General features: G+C 41.9%; 1 protein-coding gene across 1 annotated transcript; it reads right to left on the bottom strand.

Annotated features, from left to right (window-relative positions):
* Nucleotides 1-2,660: 2,660 nt before the first annotated feature.
* On the bottom strand, nucleotides 2,661-14,014 carry LOC120486171 (uncharacterized). Its single transcript, XM_089131870.1, has 16 exons — nucleotides 13,842-14,014; nucleotides 12,876-13,779; nucleotides 12,394-12,744; nucleotides 11,803-11,989; nucleotides 11,605-11,673; nucleotides 11,015-11,504; nucleotides 10,780-10,952; nucleotides 10,634-10,682; nucleotides 10,384-10,537; nucleotides 9,340-10,251; nucleotides 9,142-9,210; nucleotides 8,848-9,045; nucleotides 8,602-8,785; nucleotides 7,115-8,474; nucleotides 6,923-6,974; nucleotides 2,661-6,823 (listed from the first exon to the last, which is right to left on the bottom strand). Exons 10-13 carry the CDS (start codon nucleotides 9,576-9,578, stop codon nucleotides 8,770-8,772), a joined length of 522 nt encoding a protein of 173 aa, XP_088987996.1. The 5' UTR covers nucleotides 9,579-10,251; nucleotides 10,384-10,537; nucleotides 10,634-10,682; nucleotides 10,780-10,952; nucleotides 11,015-11,504; nucleotides 11,605-11,673; nucleotides 11,803-11,989; nucleotides 12,394-12,744; nucleotides 12,876-13,779; nucleotides 13,842-14,014; the 3' UTR covers nucleotides 2,661-6,823; nucleotides 6,923-6,974; nucleotides 7,115-8,474; nucleotides 8,602-8,769.
* Nucleotides 14,015-15,160: the final 1,146 nt, after the last annotated feature.

The following is a 15,160-nucleotide window of genomic DNA, read 5'->3' on the forward strand; positions in this document are numbered from 1 at the left end:
GGAATACAAAGGTTGACCCAAGGTGCAATGAAGGATGAGGCAAAAGGCTGCAAGGAGCCAGCGGACACAGGCCCCATTAACTAGATGACATGGGTAGAGGAGGCGGGAGGAGCATCAATGAGAGGCTTCATGCTGAGTGAGAAGGACATCAGACTGGACTGTTTAAACAGCTGGAGGGACCGGCCAACACAGGATAATGGGTTATAAAAAAAAAAGATTATAACCCGACAAGTACTTTACAGTCATTTTGAAAATGTTTAAAAACTAAAATGAAAAACAACACAAAGTGTAACAAAATACAAGACAAGTTTACAACTTTCATACAAAGCTTTACAATATAAGAAGGGGGCAAACAATGGCATAAAAGGTAACAGATAATGTAAGAAACAAGTTAAAAGGTATTTATTAACAATAAAAACAATGCTTTAAAATAAAGATCTAAATATAAAATAAATGCAAAGACAGACAAAAGGGTCATAAAATAGAAATTCAAATGGAACAAGAGGAGAAACCATAGTTTGTCTGTCCCTTTTTTAATTAAGATAAATACAAGATTAGTACAATGTAACTAAAACACTTAAGAAAAAAAAGTGTCTGCACGGGAGGCATCCCTATATATTGTAGCTTAAGTGACTTTGATTTGCACCTGCAGTTGATGTACTTCAGTGGGTGGGTCTTGTCCAAGGTTGATTTTTCACCCTGCACCTCATGAGTCTAACACAAGTCCCACCCACCCAAGTCCAGCAGCTGAACACTTGAAAAGAAAGATCTCCAGTTTTCCAGAAGTTCATGAAAATGAATCAAGTACCCAGAAAACTCAACCATCCCATCGGGGGGAACAAAATTCAAACAGGCTGAATGAAATAGCAGCATCAGGCACAAATAAAAATCAGCACAAGAACATAGAGATGAATCAAAGCAGAAACATGGTGTAGTAAGACAGCCACTAATGCTAACATACAGAAGGCAGTCAGAATATAAACAGGCACATACATTTACAAAACACACAAACAGTAAAGGCAAACCTTTTATAAAGTACATTTAAATACAAAATACAACTGTTCCAGAAAAATAGGAACGGGCATAAAAATGGTCAATGGGACTGGGCCATAAAACAGCACAATGGCTTACAAGGCAAGGAGCATAAATTAAAGATATATAGAAAACATTCAATCATAAAAAGCCAATAAAACTAAAATAGGCTAAGGGAAAATGCAAAGACAAGAGCATTGAGGGTTCAAATGCAAAGGCAAGAGATCAAAATACAAAAGATGGGAAAAAAGCACAAATACAAAAAGTGCCATTGAGACCATGAGAAGGACATAAGTGCAGAGACAAAATTTAAGGAGCATTAAGGCATAAAGGGTATTACAAATTTAATCTAACACCACAAGGAACAGGTGATGTAAAAACCATCACTACAACAGGGCACAAAAAAGGGACTTAACTGGCAAAGGCATAAAAGGCAAACAGCAGAAATACAAACACTAAAGGGCAATAAGAAGAATAATCTGAGACATGCAGCTTTTATGCTTCACAACTTTATTTTGTTCTGTCTTAGAATAGCTTAGACAAGACCATTAAGGGCACAGAACAAAGTTTAAATAGAAGTTAGTAAATAAAATACTGAACAAAAGGAAAAAAAGACAGACTGATTGAAATATAGAGGGCATAAAAAAATCCTAAAATAAAAAACCTAAAATGTGCTGAAATACAAAAAACAAGGTTAAACAATACAAAGTAGCAAAAATAAGTCAAGTGGACAAAGCTGCTTTAGGGATGGGATGTAGAGCCAAAACAGTCAATAAAAGGATAGGGGGGACCTTTGGTGAATGTGCCAGTTACAACTCGGTGGACAACCAACTCAGATGGAGCCATTAGAGATGGGGACCTGGGCAGAGACAAGACCACTGCACTGCAGGGCAATAACTGCCCATGGAGGACCTGATAGAGCATCAACCTAACTTTCACTCTGTCGACCTGTCTTGGGCCTCAGATTACCAGCTCCGCCACAAGTCTGGGGCTTGGCACAAAGGTGGACTCAATGTGTAAAGGGTAAATGAAGGATGAACCAAAGAGCTGAAAGTAGCCAACAAACACAGGCCACATTAACTAGATGACACAGGTAGAGGAGGGGGGAGGAGCAGCATCAATGAGAGGCTGAGTGTGAAGGACATCAGACTGGATTGACTATCCTGTGTTGGCCAGTCCCTCCAGCTGTTTAATGGGAACACAAAATAAACCAAAACAGATTATAAACCTCACAAAAACTTGAAGCAATTTTGAAAATGCAAAAAAGTTACGATTCACAAAATTATTCCAAAATTAAATTCCAAACGATTCCAAATTACACAATATGGGCACAAGTAAAGTCATAAAAGAGTAGAAACACGGTTTATGGTCCATATTTGTTTCCATGTTCTGTTTGAAGCCTTTTGTTAACCCAAGTAAAAAAACAAACAAACAAAAAAAAAAGAAATTAAAACAAAATCAAGTGCAACAAAATACAAAAAAGTAAGTTTACAACTTCAATACAAAGCTTTACAATATTAGAAAGGAAAACAATAGCATATAAGAAAGGCAAACAATAACATAAAAAGCAGACAGAAAATGTTAGAAACCAGTGAAAGATATATAATTTAAAAAATGCATTTATGGTATATTTAGGTTTTTAATTTTATTGTTTATGTTATTTAAGACAAAAGGGTCATAAAATAGAAAGGGATAATAAAAGGACAAAATTGATCTTAAATGGAACAAGAGGCGAAACCATAAATACAAAAATTACATTTAGTACAATATAAATAAAAACAAAAAAAAACTGAAAAAAGAAATTGTCTTTGTGAGTGGGATACACCCCTATATATTGTAGCTCAAGTAACTTTGATTTGCACCTGCAGTTGATTGATGAGGTGAAGGGTTGAAATCAACCCTGGACAAGTCAGTCTAACACAAGTCAAGATCCACAAGTCCTTTGACGAGTCCCTTGTCTTTACAAGTCCCACCCACCCAATTCCAACGGTTGAACACTTAAAAAGAAAATTAATTTTCATTAACTTCTGTTAATGTGGAGAACTAAGTACCCCATGAACCCCATAGCCATACCATCAGGGGAAGAACAAAATTCAAACAGGCTGAATGAAATCGCGCATGAAATACAAGTGATCACAACAACAGATGAACCAAAGCAGAAAATTGGCATAAGACAGCCACTAATGCTAACATACAAAAGACAGTAAGAGAATAAAAACAAGTGCATAATTATGCAAAAAGTACAGACAAACCATTTGACGCAGTTCCTTTCAATACAAAATAGAACAGGGTAAAGCCTTTTTATGCCCATTCCCATTTTTCTAAAAGCGTTCAATGTCCCTGTCCCATTGACTAAGACAAGGAGCATTAATAAAAGATGGAAGACATTAAATCAAACAAAAAAAATAGGCTTAGGAAAAAAAAGGGAAAGACAAGAAAAAGGAATGAAATTAATACAAAAGATGGGAAAAATGCACCTATACAAAAAGTGCCATTGTGACAATAAAAAAAACTTCTTAAATACATGAGGTTAAGGCATAAATACAACAGCAGCAGTTTCAGGACTGTGTTGTATAAAGCAAATTACTTGTACAGATTTATAAAAGTATAAATAATAAAAGGCATTAATGTAGTGAAGATTTGCAGTGACTGTACACACAAGAATGCCATGTTCCTTTTCAGAAAGCCCGCAGTCTCTCTCTGAACAGTAACATTTAAGAAGTTGGAGATATTTAATAATTTAATTTAATTAACCTAAAACTACAATGCATTAAAATGACAGTACAGTTAATGCATTTTTTTGTTAGTTTCAAACCATTTATGTATAGAAGAAAATGATTGCCTGTTGTATTCCCTTACATTTGTAAATGTAATACATTCAATCAACAGCATAAATACAAAACATTTCTACAAAAGGGAAAAAATGAGCGTGAAGCAATGGGGGAAAAAAATAGGGACTTTTTACAAAAGTGTAAAAATACAAAATTTTAAAGACAATATAAAAAAAACATAAGAAATAATGAACAAAGGCCATCATTTGACAATCAAACTTAAATGAGGGATTCGAACAGGATACTAGAACAAATCAATATAAATGATGAAAAGGAACACAAAGGCTAAAATTAAGTGGCATAAAGAGACTTTTAAACTATTTTGAGAAGCACTATACAACTAAAATTGACTAAAACAAATAGGACAAGAGCATATTTACAAGCAGTTTAAAGGGAAAGGTAACAGAGGTATGGAAGTATTAAAAGATTAAATAAATGCAAAGAATAGCAAACCAAAAGCACAATATCATCAGTGCAAATAGACCAGACATAAAAATGGTCATAGCACAAAATGAGTATTAAGAAGGGGGAAAGGGGCTTAAAAATGGTATAAGTGTCCAAGCCATGAATACAAAAGCAAATGGTGTCAAATCAATTTCATGACATTAATAAATTCTCTTTTTTTTAAAAATGCTCCTGTGCTACAGAGACAATAGAAGGCATTATCCACAAAAGTCAAGACCCACACAAGTCAAACACAAGTCAAGACCCACACAAGTCAAACACAAGTCAAGACCCACAAGTCAAGACCCACACAAGTCAAGATCAACACAATTCAAACACAAGTCAGGATCCACACAAGTCAAACACAAGTCAGGATTTACAAAAGTCGAGACCCACACAAGTCAAACAAGTCAAGATCCACTCAAGTCAAACACAAGTCAAGATCAACACAAGTCAACACAAGTGAAGATCCACTCAAGTCAAACACAAGTCAAGACCCACAAGTCAAGATCAACACAAGTCAAACAAGTCAAGATCCACTCAAGTCAAACACAACTCAAGACCCACACAAGTCAAGATCAACACAAGTCAAACACAAGTCAGGATCCACAAGTCAAGATCCACACAAGTCAACACAAGTCAGGATCCACACAAGTCAAACGCAAGTCAGGATCCACACAAGTCAAACACAAGTCAAGATCAACACAAGTCAACACAAGTGAAGATCCACTCAAGTCAAACACAAGTCAAGACCCACAAGTCAAGATCAACACAAGTCAAGATCCACACAAGTCAGGATCCACACAAGTCAAGATCAACACAAGTCAAACAAGTCAAGATCCACTCAAGTCAAACACAACTCAAGACCCACACAAGTCAAGATCAACACAAGTCAAACACAAGTCAGGATCCACACAAGTCAAACACAAGTCAGGATCCACACAAGTCAAACACAAGTCAGGATCCACAAGTCAAGATCCACACAAGTCAACACAAGTCAAGACACACAAGTCAAACACAAGTCAAGACACACAAGTCAAACACAAGTCAAGACCCACACAAGTGAAACACAAGTCAAGACCCACACAAGTCAAACACAAGTAAAGATCCACACAAGTCAAACACAAGTCAAGACCCACACAAGTCAAACACAAGTCAGGATCCACACAAGTGAAACAAGTCAAGACCCACACAAGTCAAACACAAGTAAAGATCCACACAAGTCAAACAAGTCAAGATCCACTCAAGTCAAACACAAGTCAGGATCCACACAAGTCAAACACAAGTCAGGATCCACACAAGTCAAACACAAGTAAAGATCAACACAAGTCAAACAAGTCAAGATCCACTCAAGTCAAACACAAGTCAGGATCCACACAAGTCAAACACAAGTCAGGATCCACACAAGTCAAACACAAGTAAAGATCAACACAAGTCAAACAAGTCAAGATCCACTCAAGTCAAACACAAGTCAGGATCCACACAAGTCAAACACAAGTAAAGATCCACACAAGTCAAACAAGTCAAGATCCACTCAAGTCAAACACAAGTCAGGATCCACACAAGTCAAACACAAGTCAGGATCCACAAGTCAAGATCCACACAAGTCAAACCCCATCAGCATAAAATAGTCAATTGGACAGGAACATAGAACAGCATAATTACTAACAATTAAAATAGCATAAATGAAAGATGGAAGACATTTAATCATAAACAAAAAACAACGGGCTTAGAAAAACAATTGGCTTAGAAAAAAAAAAGCAATGAAATAAAATAAATGCAAACGATAGGAAAATGCACAAATATAAAATTGTAGATTTTGAAAAAGTACATGTCACAGGGTAACAAAATCCAACTTTGTCCCTAACAAAGCGGGAACTAATGTTCGCCGTGATTGCCTCCCGCCGGACCCAAAAAAAAGGAACACCGGGTTAGTTCCAGGGTAGCGCAAAAATCCCCGAAAATGGGGTGATCAGCCAAACGTCGCTGGCAGCTGTGCATGGGGAGTAAAGCTTCGCGATTGGGACGCGTTGCGATTAGAGGAGTATAAAAGGAGGAAGTACAGACCAAACGGGGCATTGTTTTGGGAGAAGTGTTCTCAGAGAAAGTGTGAGCCGTGGTGAAGAGGAAGTGGGGCCGGCAAACGGGCACGGTGCTGTGAGTTGGGAGAAAGAGCAGGCTGATTCAATGAGAAGGTGGTAACCATGGGACAGAAGATCATTTGTGAGAGATCATGAGTAGTCCAAATCAATTTCCATCCTCCTCTCGTGTCTGTGGGACCTCTTGATGTGAATGCCAGTTCAGAAGAAGGGCGACGGCCATATATGAGTATTTCCCACTGAGTGCTGAATTGTTGAGATGAAGGGATGTGATGCACTGTTTGCTGTGTGAAGCGTGAACCTAAACCCCTGGATGTCCACTTCTTACCGGAGTTTTCCATCACATTCTGACTGCATAAGAAGAGGCTAACATTGCTGTACTTCACAGACCGTTGAGTGTATTTATCTGGCAGCCCACTGTGAAGAGAGACACAGTGAACGCTTAACTGACTGCTTTGCAGTGAAACCTCCAGCCGTAAGTTCTCTGTCTGTCACTTAAAGAAGAGGATTACGTACCTGTCTGCTTTGCAGTGAAGCTCCCCCGCTGCAAGCTCTGTGTCTGTTGGCCCTGCAAGTGAATTCAAGTTTGTTTGTATAGTCCTTTCACAATACTTGTTTCAAAGCAGCTTTACAGAAAGTGCATTACAGGAAAGTACATGGAAAATTACATTTAGTTAATCATGTTATATTAAGGGCATAACATATCACCAGCATTGAGTCGTCTCTCCACAGGCGTCGAGTCATCTTTCACAGGTGTTGAGTCGTCTCTTCATAGGCATTTAGTCTTCTCATTGCAGGTGTTGGGGCATCTGAAGTCTCCATGAGAGGCTGGATACAAACTGGAGCTGACGAACGCCATTTTTCTCGGGACAAGCGTCCCGAGATAACGGCAGAAAACAGATGGGAAATAATTAGCATAGCTGATGTTCATAATGATTTCCATTACACAGGAGTAGATGTTAAACAACTCTCCACAACCCAACCATACGCGCCAACCCGTTTGACTAAGGCTGTCGAGCCCCACTGTCGCGGTAATGCGTTTCATTGGCAACGGTTCCGTATGGCATACCGCCTACCGCAATAACACAATATCTGCCCAACCACCCATCATTCACACAATACACACAGGAAAAGTAATGACTGTAAATACTATGCAACCTATACAAGTAACCTACAGACTCTTCAAGTTTTAAAGTATTAAAAGCAGTCGACCTGATTCAGTCTTTAGTCTAGTTTTAAACTTTGACAGCGAGTCAGAGCGTCAAACCATATTGGGAGGATATTCCAGAGTTTGAGCGTAAATAATTTAAGTTTGAGCCTAACTTTTATTTCTGGAATATTTACATTAATAAATAACTAATGTTAATTACAAGCAATTGTTTAGCAGTGTCGTTAATAATCCTTAAGCAAGAACTGACCACAGAGAAGTCATCTTAACAAATTGTAAGTACCATTTGAACGCTTATAATTTAGGGCAGATTTGACTTATTCGACCTAACCTGAGGATAAAAAATAATAATGTTAAAGGTGTTAAAATTAAAGCGCACACACACCGTAAAACATGGCGCACAACGTGGGGCTTTAACTGTTCAATTCTGGCCAGTAATTGAACAGTTAAGTGCCTTCTAAATAGCATGTCTGTGGATATCCATAAGGATTAAATATGTATTTTCTTTTTTTGGGAAAAAAAAGAATCAAATAGAAGACGACTAGACAAATAATCTTTTCTAGATTAGTATCTTTTTTTCGACTAAGTTTAACACCGAAAACAGGTTAGATGTGCACATAAGAAATAAGTTGAAGGGTGATTGAAAGTCTAATAAGTCTATTCCAAAGAGGCTAAGCTATGGCAGCAAAAGCCCAGGAAAAATCCAGCATGACTTTTATACAACCATATACATGGGGTGATTCTCGTATATTAGGATGGCAAAAGATAGCCTTACAGGCAGAGACATCAGTCCAAGAGATGGAACCAGGAGAAACATTCCTTTCAAAGGAGCGACTTTGACTTACTAGTCATTAGGTGTGTAACGTCTTGGAGATGTCAGACAGAACAGCCGCTCCGATTCTGCTGAGGTGAAGCATAATAGAGCCTAGGTCTCTCCCAGAACAGATTCCAATTATTTACAAAGAGCAGTTTCTGTTCATTACACAATGACATTATTAATTCAATTAGTGCAAATAGACTACTGAACCTTTCCTGTCCTTGTCTGTAAGAGGGAAGCAGTTCAGACACGATGATCATTGCTTCAGGCGATGTGTTGCGTACCATCTCGATCAGGCTCCTGTAGTCCTTCAGAACCTCAGCCTGATGTCGTTCGCTCCCACGTTCAGCAGAACAGATCCGACGCGCTCATCACCGTTCAGGATCTCGGAAACCTGTGCAGCAACATCAAGAACATGAGCACCAGGAAAGCAGTGAGTGCGCACCTTATCCTTACCTGAGGTAGCACGAACATGACGGATAATGGATGTGCCCATGATCACGGTGGCGTCGCGTTCCGACTCGAGAAGAGTGGAGAAGCAGTTCCGGGCGGCGGAGAGGTTCTAGCTCTGGTCCTGGCTCACGTCTTCCGCTGTGTGATCCAGGGTGTTGTGTCGGTGCCGGACTGAATGAAGCCAGAGATGATCGCGTCCTCCTGGGCAAAGAAACACATGGAGTAGACGAAGTCAGAGTCAAAGAGCAACTAACCACTGACTTGTGAACATCGGCGTGTGATGTTTCAAGCGCTGACCGCCGATCCAGCAGCTCACAGGCAGAGTCGTCTCTCCACAGGCGTTGAGTCGTCTCTCCACAGGCGTCACTAAACAAGGAATAGACAGTTTCAATATAATGTTCCACACTAAGCATATCAATTACATTTGGACAACAAAGACTGTGATTTGGACTTTGACTTACTATTTATTAGGTGTGTGCAAATAATCTACTGAACCTTTCCTGTCCTTGTCTGTACGTGGTAAGCGGCCCAGACACGATGATCGTTGCTTCAGGCGATGTGTTGCATACCGTCTCCATCAGGCTCCTGTAGAACTTCTTCAGAACCTCAGCCTGATGTCGTTCACTCCCACGTGCAGTACAGCAGCTCAGACAAACTGAAGTTGACGAACGCCATTTTTCTCGGGACAAGCGTCCCGAGATAACAGCAGAAAACAGATGGGAAATAATTAGCATAGCTGATGTCCATAATGATTTCCCTTACACAGGAGTAATTTCAGAGTTTGAGCATAAAGAATTTAAGTTTGAGCCTAACTTTTCTTTCTGGAATATTTACATTAATAAATAACTAATGCTAATTACAAGTAATCATCTAGCAGTGTTGTTAATAAACCTTAAGCAAGAACTGACCACAGAGAAGTCATCTGAACAATTGTAAATACCAATCGAATGCTAATAATTTAGGGCAGATTTGACTTACTCGACCTAACCTGAGGATAATAAATAATAAGGTTAAAAGGTGTTAAGTTTAAAGCGCACACCGTAAAACATGGCACCCAGCGGGGGGCTTTAACTGTTCAATTCTGGCCAGTAATTGAACAGTTAAGCGCCAGCTAAATAGCATGTGCATGGATGTGCTTAAGGATTAGAAATATATTTTCTTTTTTAAAGATAAATCAATAAGAAGACGACTAGTGAAACTTAGTCAAAAAAAAAATCTAGAAAAGATTATTTAAAGAAGACCCAGAAAGGGTTAGATGTGCAAGGCTCGTTGCTTCAGGCGATGTGTTGCGTACCGTCTCGATCAGGCTCCTTTAGTCCTTCTTTAGAACCTCAGCCTGATGTAGTTCGCTCCCACGTTCAGCACAACAGCTGAGACACGCTCATCACCGTTCAGGATCTCGGGAACCTGTGCAGCAATATCAAGAACATGAGCACCAGGAAAGCAGCGAGTGCGCACCTTATCCTTACCTGAGGTAGCACGGTGCATGACGGACCATGGACGTGCCCATGATCACGGTGGCGTCGCGTTCCGACTCACCAAGAGGGGAGAAGCAGTTCCGGGTCGAGATCTCCAAGACCGGGAGGGGCGGCGGAGAGGTTCTAGCTCTGGTACTGGCTCGTGTCTTTCGCTGTGTGATCCATGGTGTTGTGTCGGTGCCGGAGTGAATGAAGCCAGAGATGATCACGTCCTCCTGGGCAGAGAAACGCATGGAGTAGATGAACTCAGAGTCAAAGAGTAACCAACCACTGACTTTTGAGCATCGGCATGTAATGTTTCAAGTGCTGACCGCTGATCCAGCGGCTCACAGCCATCGAGTCGTCTCTCCACAGGAGTCACTAAACAAGGAACAGACAAAGTTTCAATATAATGTTCCACACTAAGCATATCAATTAAGTTTGGACAACAAAAACTGTGATTTGGACTTTGACTTACTAGTCATGTCTGTAAGTGGGAAGCAGTGCAGACACGATCGTTGCTTCAGGTGATGTGTTGCGTCTCGATCAGGCTCCTGTAGTCCTTCTTTAGAACCTCAGCCTGATGTCGTTCGCTCCCACGTTCAGCACAACAGCTCCGATGCGCACATCACCGTTCAGGAGCTCAGGAACCTGTGCAGCAACATCAAGAACATGAGCACCAGGAAAGCAGTGAGTGCGCACCTTATCCTTACCTGAGGTAGCACGGTATTGACGGACCATGGACGTGCCCATGTTCACGGTGGCGTCGCGTTCCAACTAGCGAAGAGGGGAGAAGCGGTTCCGGGTCGAGATCTCCAAGACCGGGAGGGGCGACGGAGAGGTTCTTGCTCGTTGATTCGCTCCCACGTTCAGCACAACAGCTCCGACACGCTCATCACCGTTCAGGATCTCAGGAACCTGTGCAGCAACATCAAGAACATGAGCACCAGGAAAGCAGTGAGTGCGCACCTTATCCTTACCTGAGGTAGCACAGACATGACGGACCATGGACGTGCCCATGATCACGGTGGCGTCGCGTTCCGGCTCGCTAAGAGGGGAGAAGCGGTTCCGGGTCGAGATCTCCAAGACCGGGAGGGGCGGCGGAGAGGTTCTTGCTCTGGTCTTGGCTCGTGTCTTCCGCTGTACGATCCATGGTGTTGTGTCGGTGCCGAAGTGAATGAAGCCAGAGATGATCGCGTCCTCCTGGGCAGAGAAAAGCATGGAGATGGAGTAGACAAAGTGAGTTAAAGAGTAACCAACCACTGACTTGTGAGCATCGGCATGTGATGTTTCAAGCGCTAACCGCCAATCCAGCAGCTCACAGGCAGAGTCGTCTCTCCACAGGCATCGAGTAGTCTGTCCACAGGAGTCACTAAACAAGGAATAGACAGTTTCAAGATAATGTTCCACACTAAGCATATCAATTAAGTTTGGACAACAAAGACTGTGATTTGGACTTTGACTTACTATTTATTAGGTGTGTGCAAATAATCTACTGAACCTTTCCTGTCCTTGTCTGTACGTGGGAAGCAGCCCAGACACGATGATCGTAGCTTCAGGCGATGTGTTGCGCACCATCTCGATCAGGCTCCTGTAGAACTTCTTTAGAACCTCAGTCTGATGTCGTTCGCTCCCACGTTCAGCACAACAGCTGCGACGCGCTCATCACCTTTCAGGATCTCGGGAACCTGTGCAGCAACATCAAGAACATGAGCACCCAACACTATCTCACGACCAATTCGTACGAATTCGACGCATGATTAAAAAGTGTCTAATTCGTACTAATTCGTACGACCTCACTCGTACTAATTCGTACGATTTGTCTAAACCCACGTGATGGTTAAGTTTAGGGGCGGGGTAAGGGGTAGGTCATTCGTACGAATTCATACGAATTGGCTAATTCGTAAAATATGTACGATTTAGCAAAATCGTATTAATTCGTACGAGTGAGGTCGTATGAATTGTTACGAATTAGCCACTTTTTAATCATTCGTCGAATTCGTACGACTTGGTCGTGAGATCGGGTTGGAGCACCAGGAAAGCAGTGAGTGCGCACCTTATCCTTACCTGAGGTAGCACGGACATGACTGACCATGGACGTGCCCATGATCACGGTGGCGTCGCGTTCCGGCTCACTAAGAGGGGAGAAGCGGTTCCGGGTCGAGATCTCCAAGACCAGGAGGGGCGGCGGAGAGGTTCTTGCTCTGGTCCTGGCTCTGGCTCGTGTCTTCCGCTGTGTGATCCATGGTGTTGTGTCGGTGCCGAAGTGAATGATGCCAGAGATGATCGCGTCCTCCTGGGCAGAGAAACGCATGGAGATGGAGTAGACAAAGTGAGTCAAAGAATAACTAACCACTGACTTGTGAGCATCGGCGAGTGATGTTTCAAGCGCTGACCGCCAATCCAGCAGCTCACAGGCAGAGTCGTCTCTCCACAGGAGTCACTTAACGAGGAATAGACACAGTTTCAAGATAATGTTCCACACTAAGCATATCAATTAAGTTTGGACAACAAAGACTGTGATTTGGACTTTGACTTACTATTTATTAGGTGTGTGCAAATAATCTACTGAACCTTTCCTGTCCTTGTCTGTACGTGGGAAGCAGCCCAGACACAATGATAGTAGCTTCAGGTGTTGTGTACCATCTCGATCAGGCTCCTGTAGAACTTCTTCAGAACCTCAGCCTGATGTCGTTCACTCCCACGTGCAGTACAGCAGCTGCGACAAACTGGAGTTGACAAACGCCATTTTTCTCGGGACAAGCGTCCCGAGATAACAGCAGAAAACAGATGGGAAATAATTAGCATAGCTGATGTCCATAATGATTTCCCTTACACAGGAGTAGATTCCAGAGTTTAAGCATGAGGAATTTAAATTTGAGCCTAACTTTTATTTCTGGAATATTTACATTAATAAATAAGTAATGCTAATTACAAGTAATCGTCTAGCAGTGTTAATAAACCTTAAGCGAGAACTGACCACAGAGAAGTCATCTGAACAATTGTAAATACCAATCGAATGCTAATGATCTAGGGCAGATTTGACTTATTCGACCTAACCTGAGGATAATAAATAATAAGGTTAAAAGGTGTTAAGATTAAAGCACACACCGTAAAACATGGTGCCCAGCGTGGGGCTTTAACTGTTCAATTCTGGCCAGTAATTGAACAGTTAAACGCCAGCTAAATAGCGTGTGTGTGGATGTGCTTAAAGATTAGATATTTATTTTCTTTTTTAAAGATAAATCAATTAGAAGACGACTAGTGAAACTTAGTCGAAAAAAAAAAATCTAGAAAAGATTATTTAAAGAAGACCCAGAAAGGGTTAGATGTGCAAGGCTCGTTGCTTCAGGCGATGTGATGCGTACCGTCTCGATCAGGCTCCTGTAGTCCTTCAGAAGCTCAGCCTGATGTCGTTCGCTCAAACGTTCAGCACAACAGTTCCGCCGCGCTCATCACCGTTCAGGATCTCGTGAACCTGTGCAGCAACATCAAGAACATGAGCACCAGGAAAGCAGTGAGTGCGCACCTTATCCTTACCTGAGTTAGCACGGACATGACGGACCACTGGCGTGCCGATGACCACGGCGTCGTCGCGTTCCGACTCGCAAAGAGGGGAGAAGCAGTTCCGGGTCGATATCTCCAAGACCGGGAGGGGCGGCGGAGAGGTTCTTGCTCTGGTCTTGGCTCGTGTCTTCCGCTGTATGATCCATGGTGTTGTGTCGGTGCCGAAGTGAATGAAGCCAGAGATGATCGCGTCCTCCTGGGCAAAGAAAAGCATGGAGATGGAGTAGACAAAGTGAGTCAAAGAGTAACTAACCACTGACTTGTGAGCATCGGTGTGTGATGTTTCAAGCGCTGACCGCCAATCCAGCAGCTCACAGGCAGAGTCGTCTCTCCACAGGCATCGAGTATTCTGTCCAAAGGAATCACTAAACAAGGAATAGACACAGTTTCAAGATAATGTTCCACACTAAGCATATCAATTAAGTTTGGACAACAAAGACTGTGATTTGGACTTTGACATACTATTTATTAGGTGTGTGCAAATAATCTACTGAACCTTTCCTGTCCTTGTCTGTACGTGGGAAGCAGCCCAGACACAATGATAGTAGCTTCAGGTGTTGTGTACCATCTCGATCAGGCTCCTGTAGAACTTCTTCAGAACCTCAGCCTGATGTCGTTCACTCCCACGTGCAGTACAGCAGCTCCAACAAACTGGAGTTGACGAACGCCATTTTTCTCGGGACAAGCGTCCTGGGCAGAGAAAAGCATGGAGATGGAGTAGACAAAGTGAGTCAAAGAGTAACTAACCACTGACTTGTGAGCATCGGCATGTGATGTTTCAAGCGCTGACCGCCGATCCAGCAGCTCACAGGCAGAGTCGTCTCTCCACAGGAGTCACTTAACGAGGAATAGACACAGTTTCAAGATAATGTTCCACACTAAGCATATCAATTAAGTTTGGACGACAAAGACTGTGATTTGGACTTTGACTTACTATTTATTAGGTGTGTGCAAATAATCTACTGAACCTTTCCTGTCCTTGTCTGTACGTGGGAAGCAGCCCAGACACAATGATCGTTGCTTCAGGCGATGTGTTGCATACCGTCTCGATCAGGCTCCTGTAGAACTTCTTCAGAACCTCAGCCTGATGTCGTTCACTCCCACGTGCAGTACAGCAGCTCCAACAAACTGGAGTTGACGAACGCCATTTTTCTCGGGACAAGCGTCCCGAGATAACAGCAGAAAACAGATGGGAAATAATTAGCATAGCTGATTTCGATAATGATTTCCCTTACACAGGAGTAGATTCCAGAGTTTGAGCATGAGGAATTTAAATTTGAGCCTAACTTTTA

The sequence above is a fragment of the Pimephales promelas genome, chromosome 6 (genome assembly GCF_988280905.1).
Source record: "Pimephales promelas chromosome 6, fPimPro1.hap1.1, whole genome shotgun sequence".
Taxonomy (NCBI): Eukaryota; Metazoa; Chordata; class Actinopteri; order Cypriniformes; family Leuciscidae; genus Pimephales; species Pimephales promelas.

Coding starts and splice junctions, on each gene's coding strand:
- LOC120486171 (XM_089131870.1), bottom strand. CDS start 9,578: ATGCTAATTATTTCCCATCTGTTTTCTGCTGTTATCTCGGGACGCTTG. Junction 9,211..9,339: donor TACAGACAAGGACAGGAAAG/GTTCAGTAGATT, acceptor TTCCTTGTTTAG/TGACGCCTGTGGAGAGACGA. Junction 9,046..9,141: donor TGTGAGCTGCTGGATCGGCG/GTCAGCGCTTGA, acceptor TTCTTTGCCCAG/GAGGACGCGATCATCTCTGG.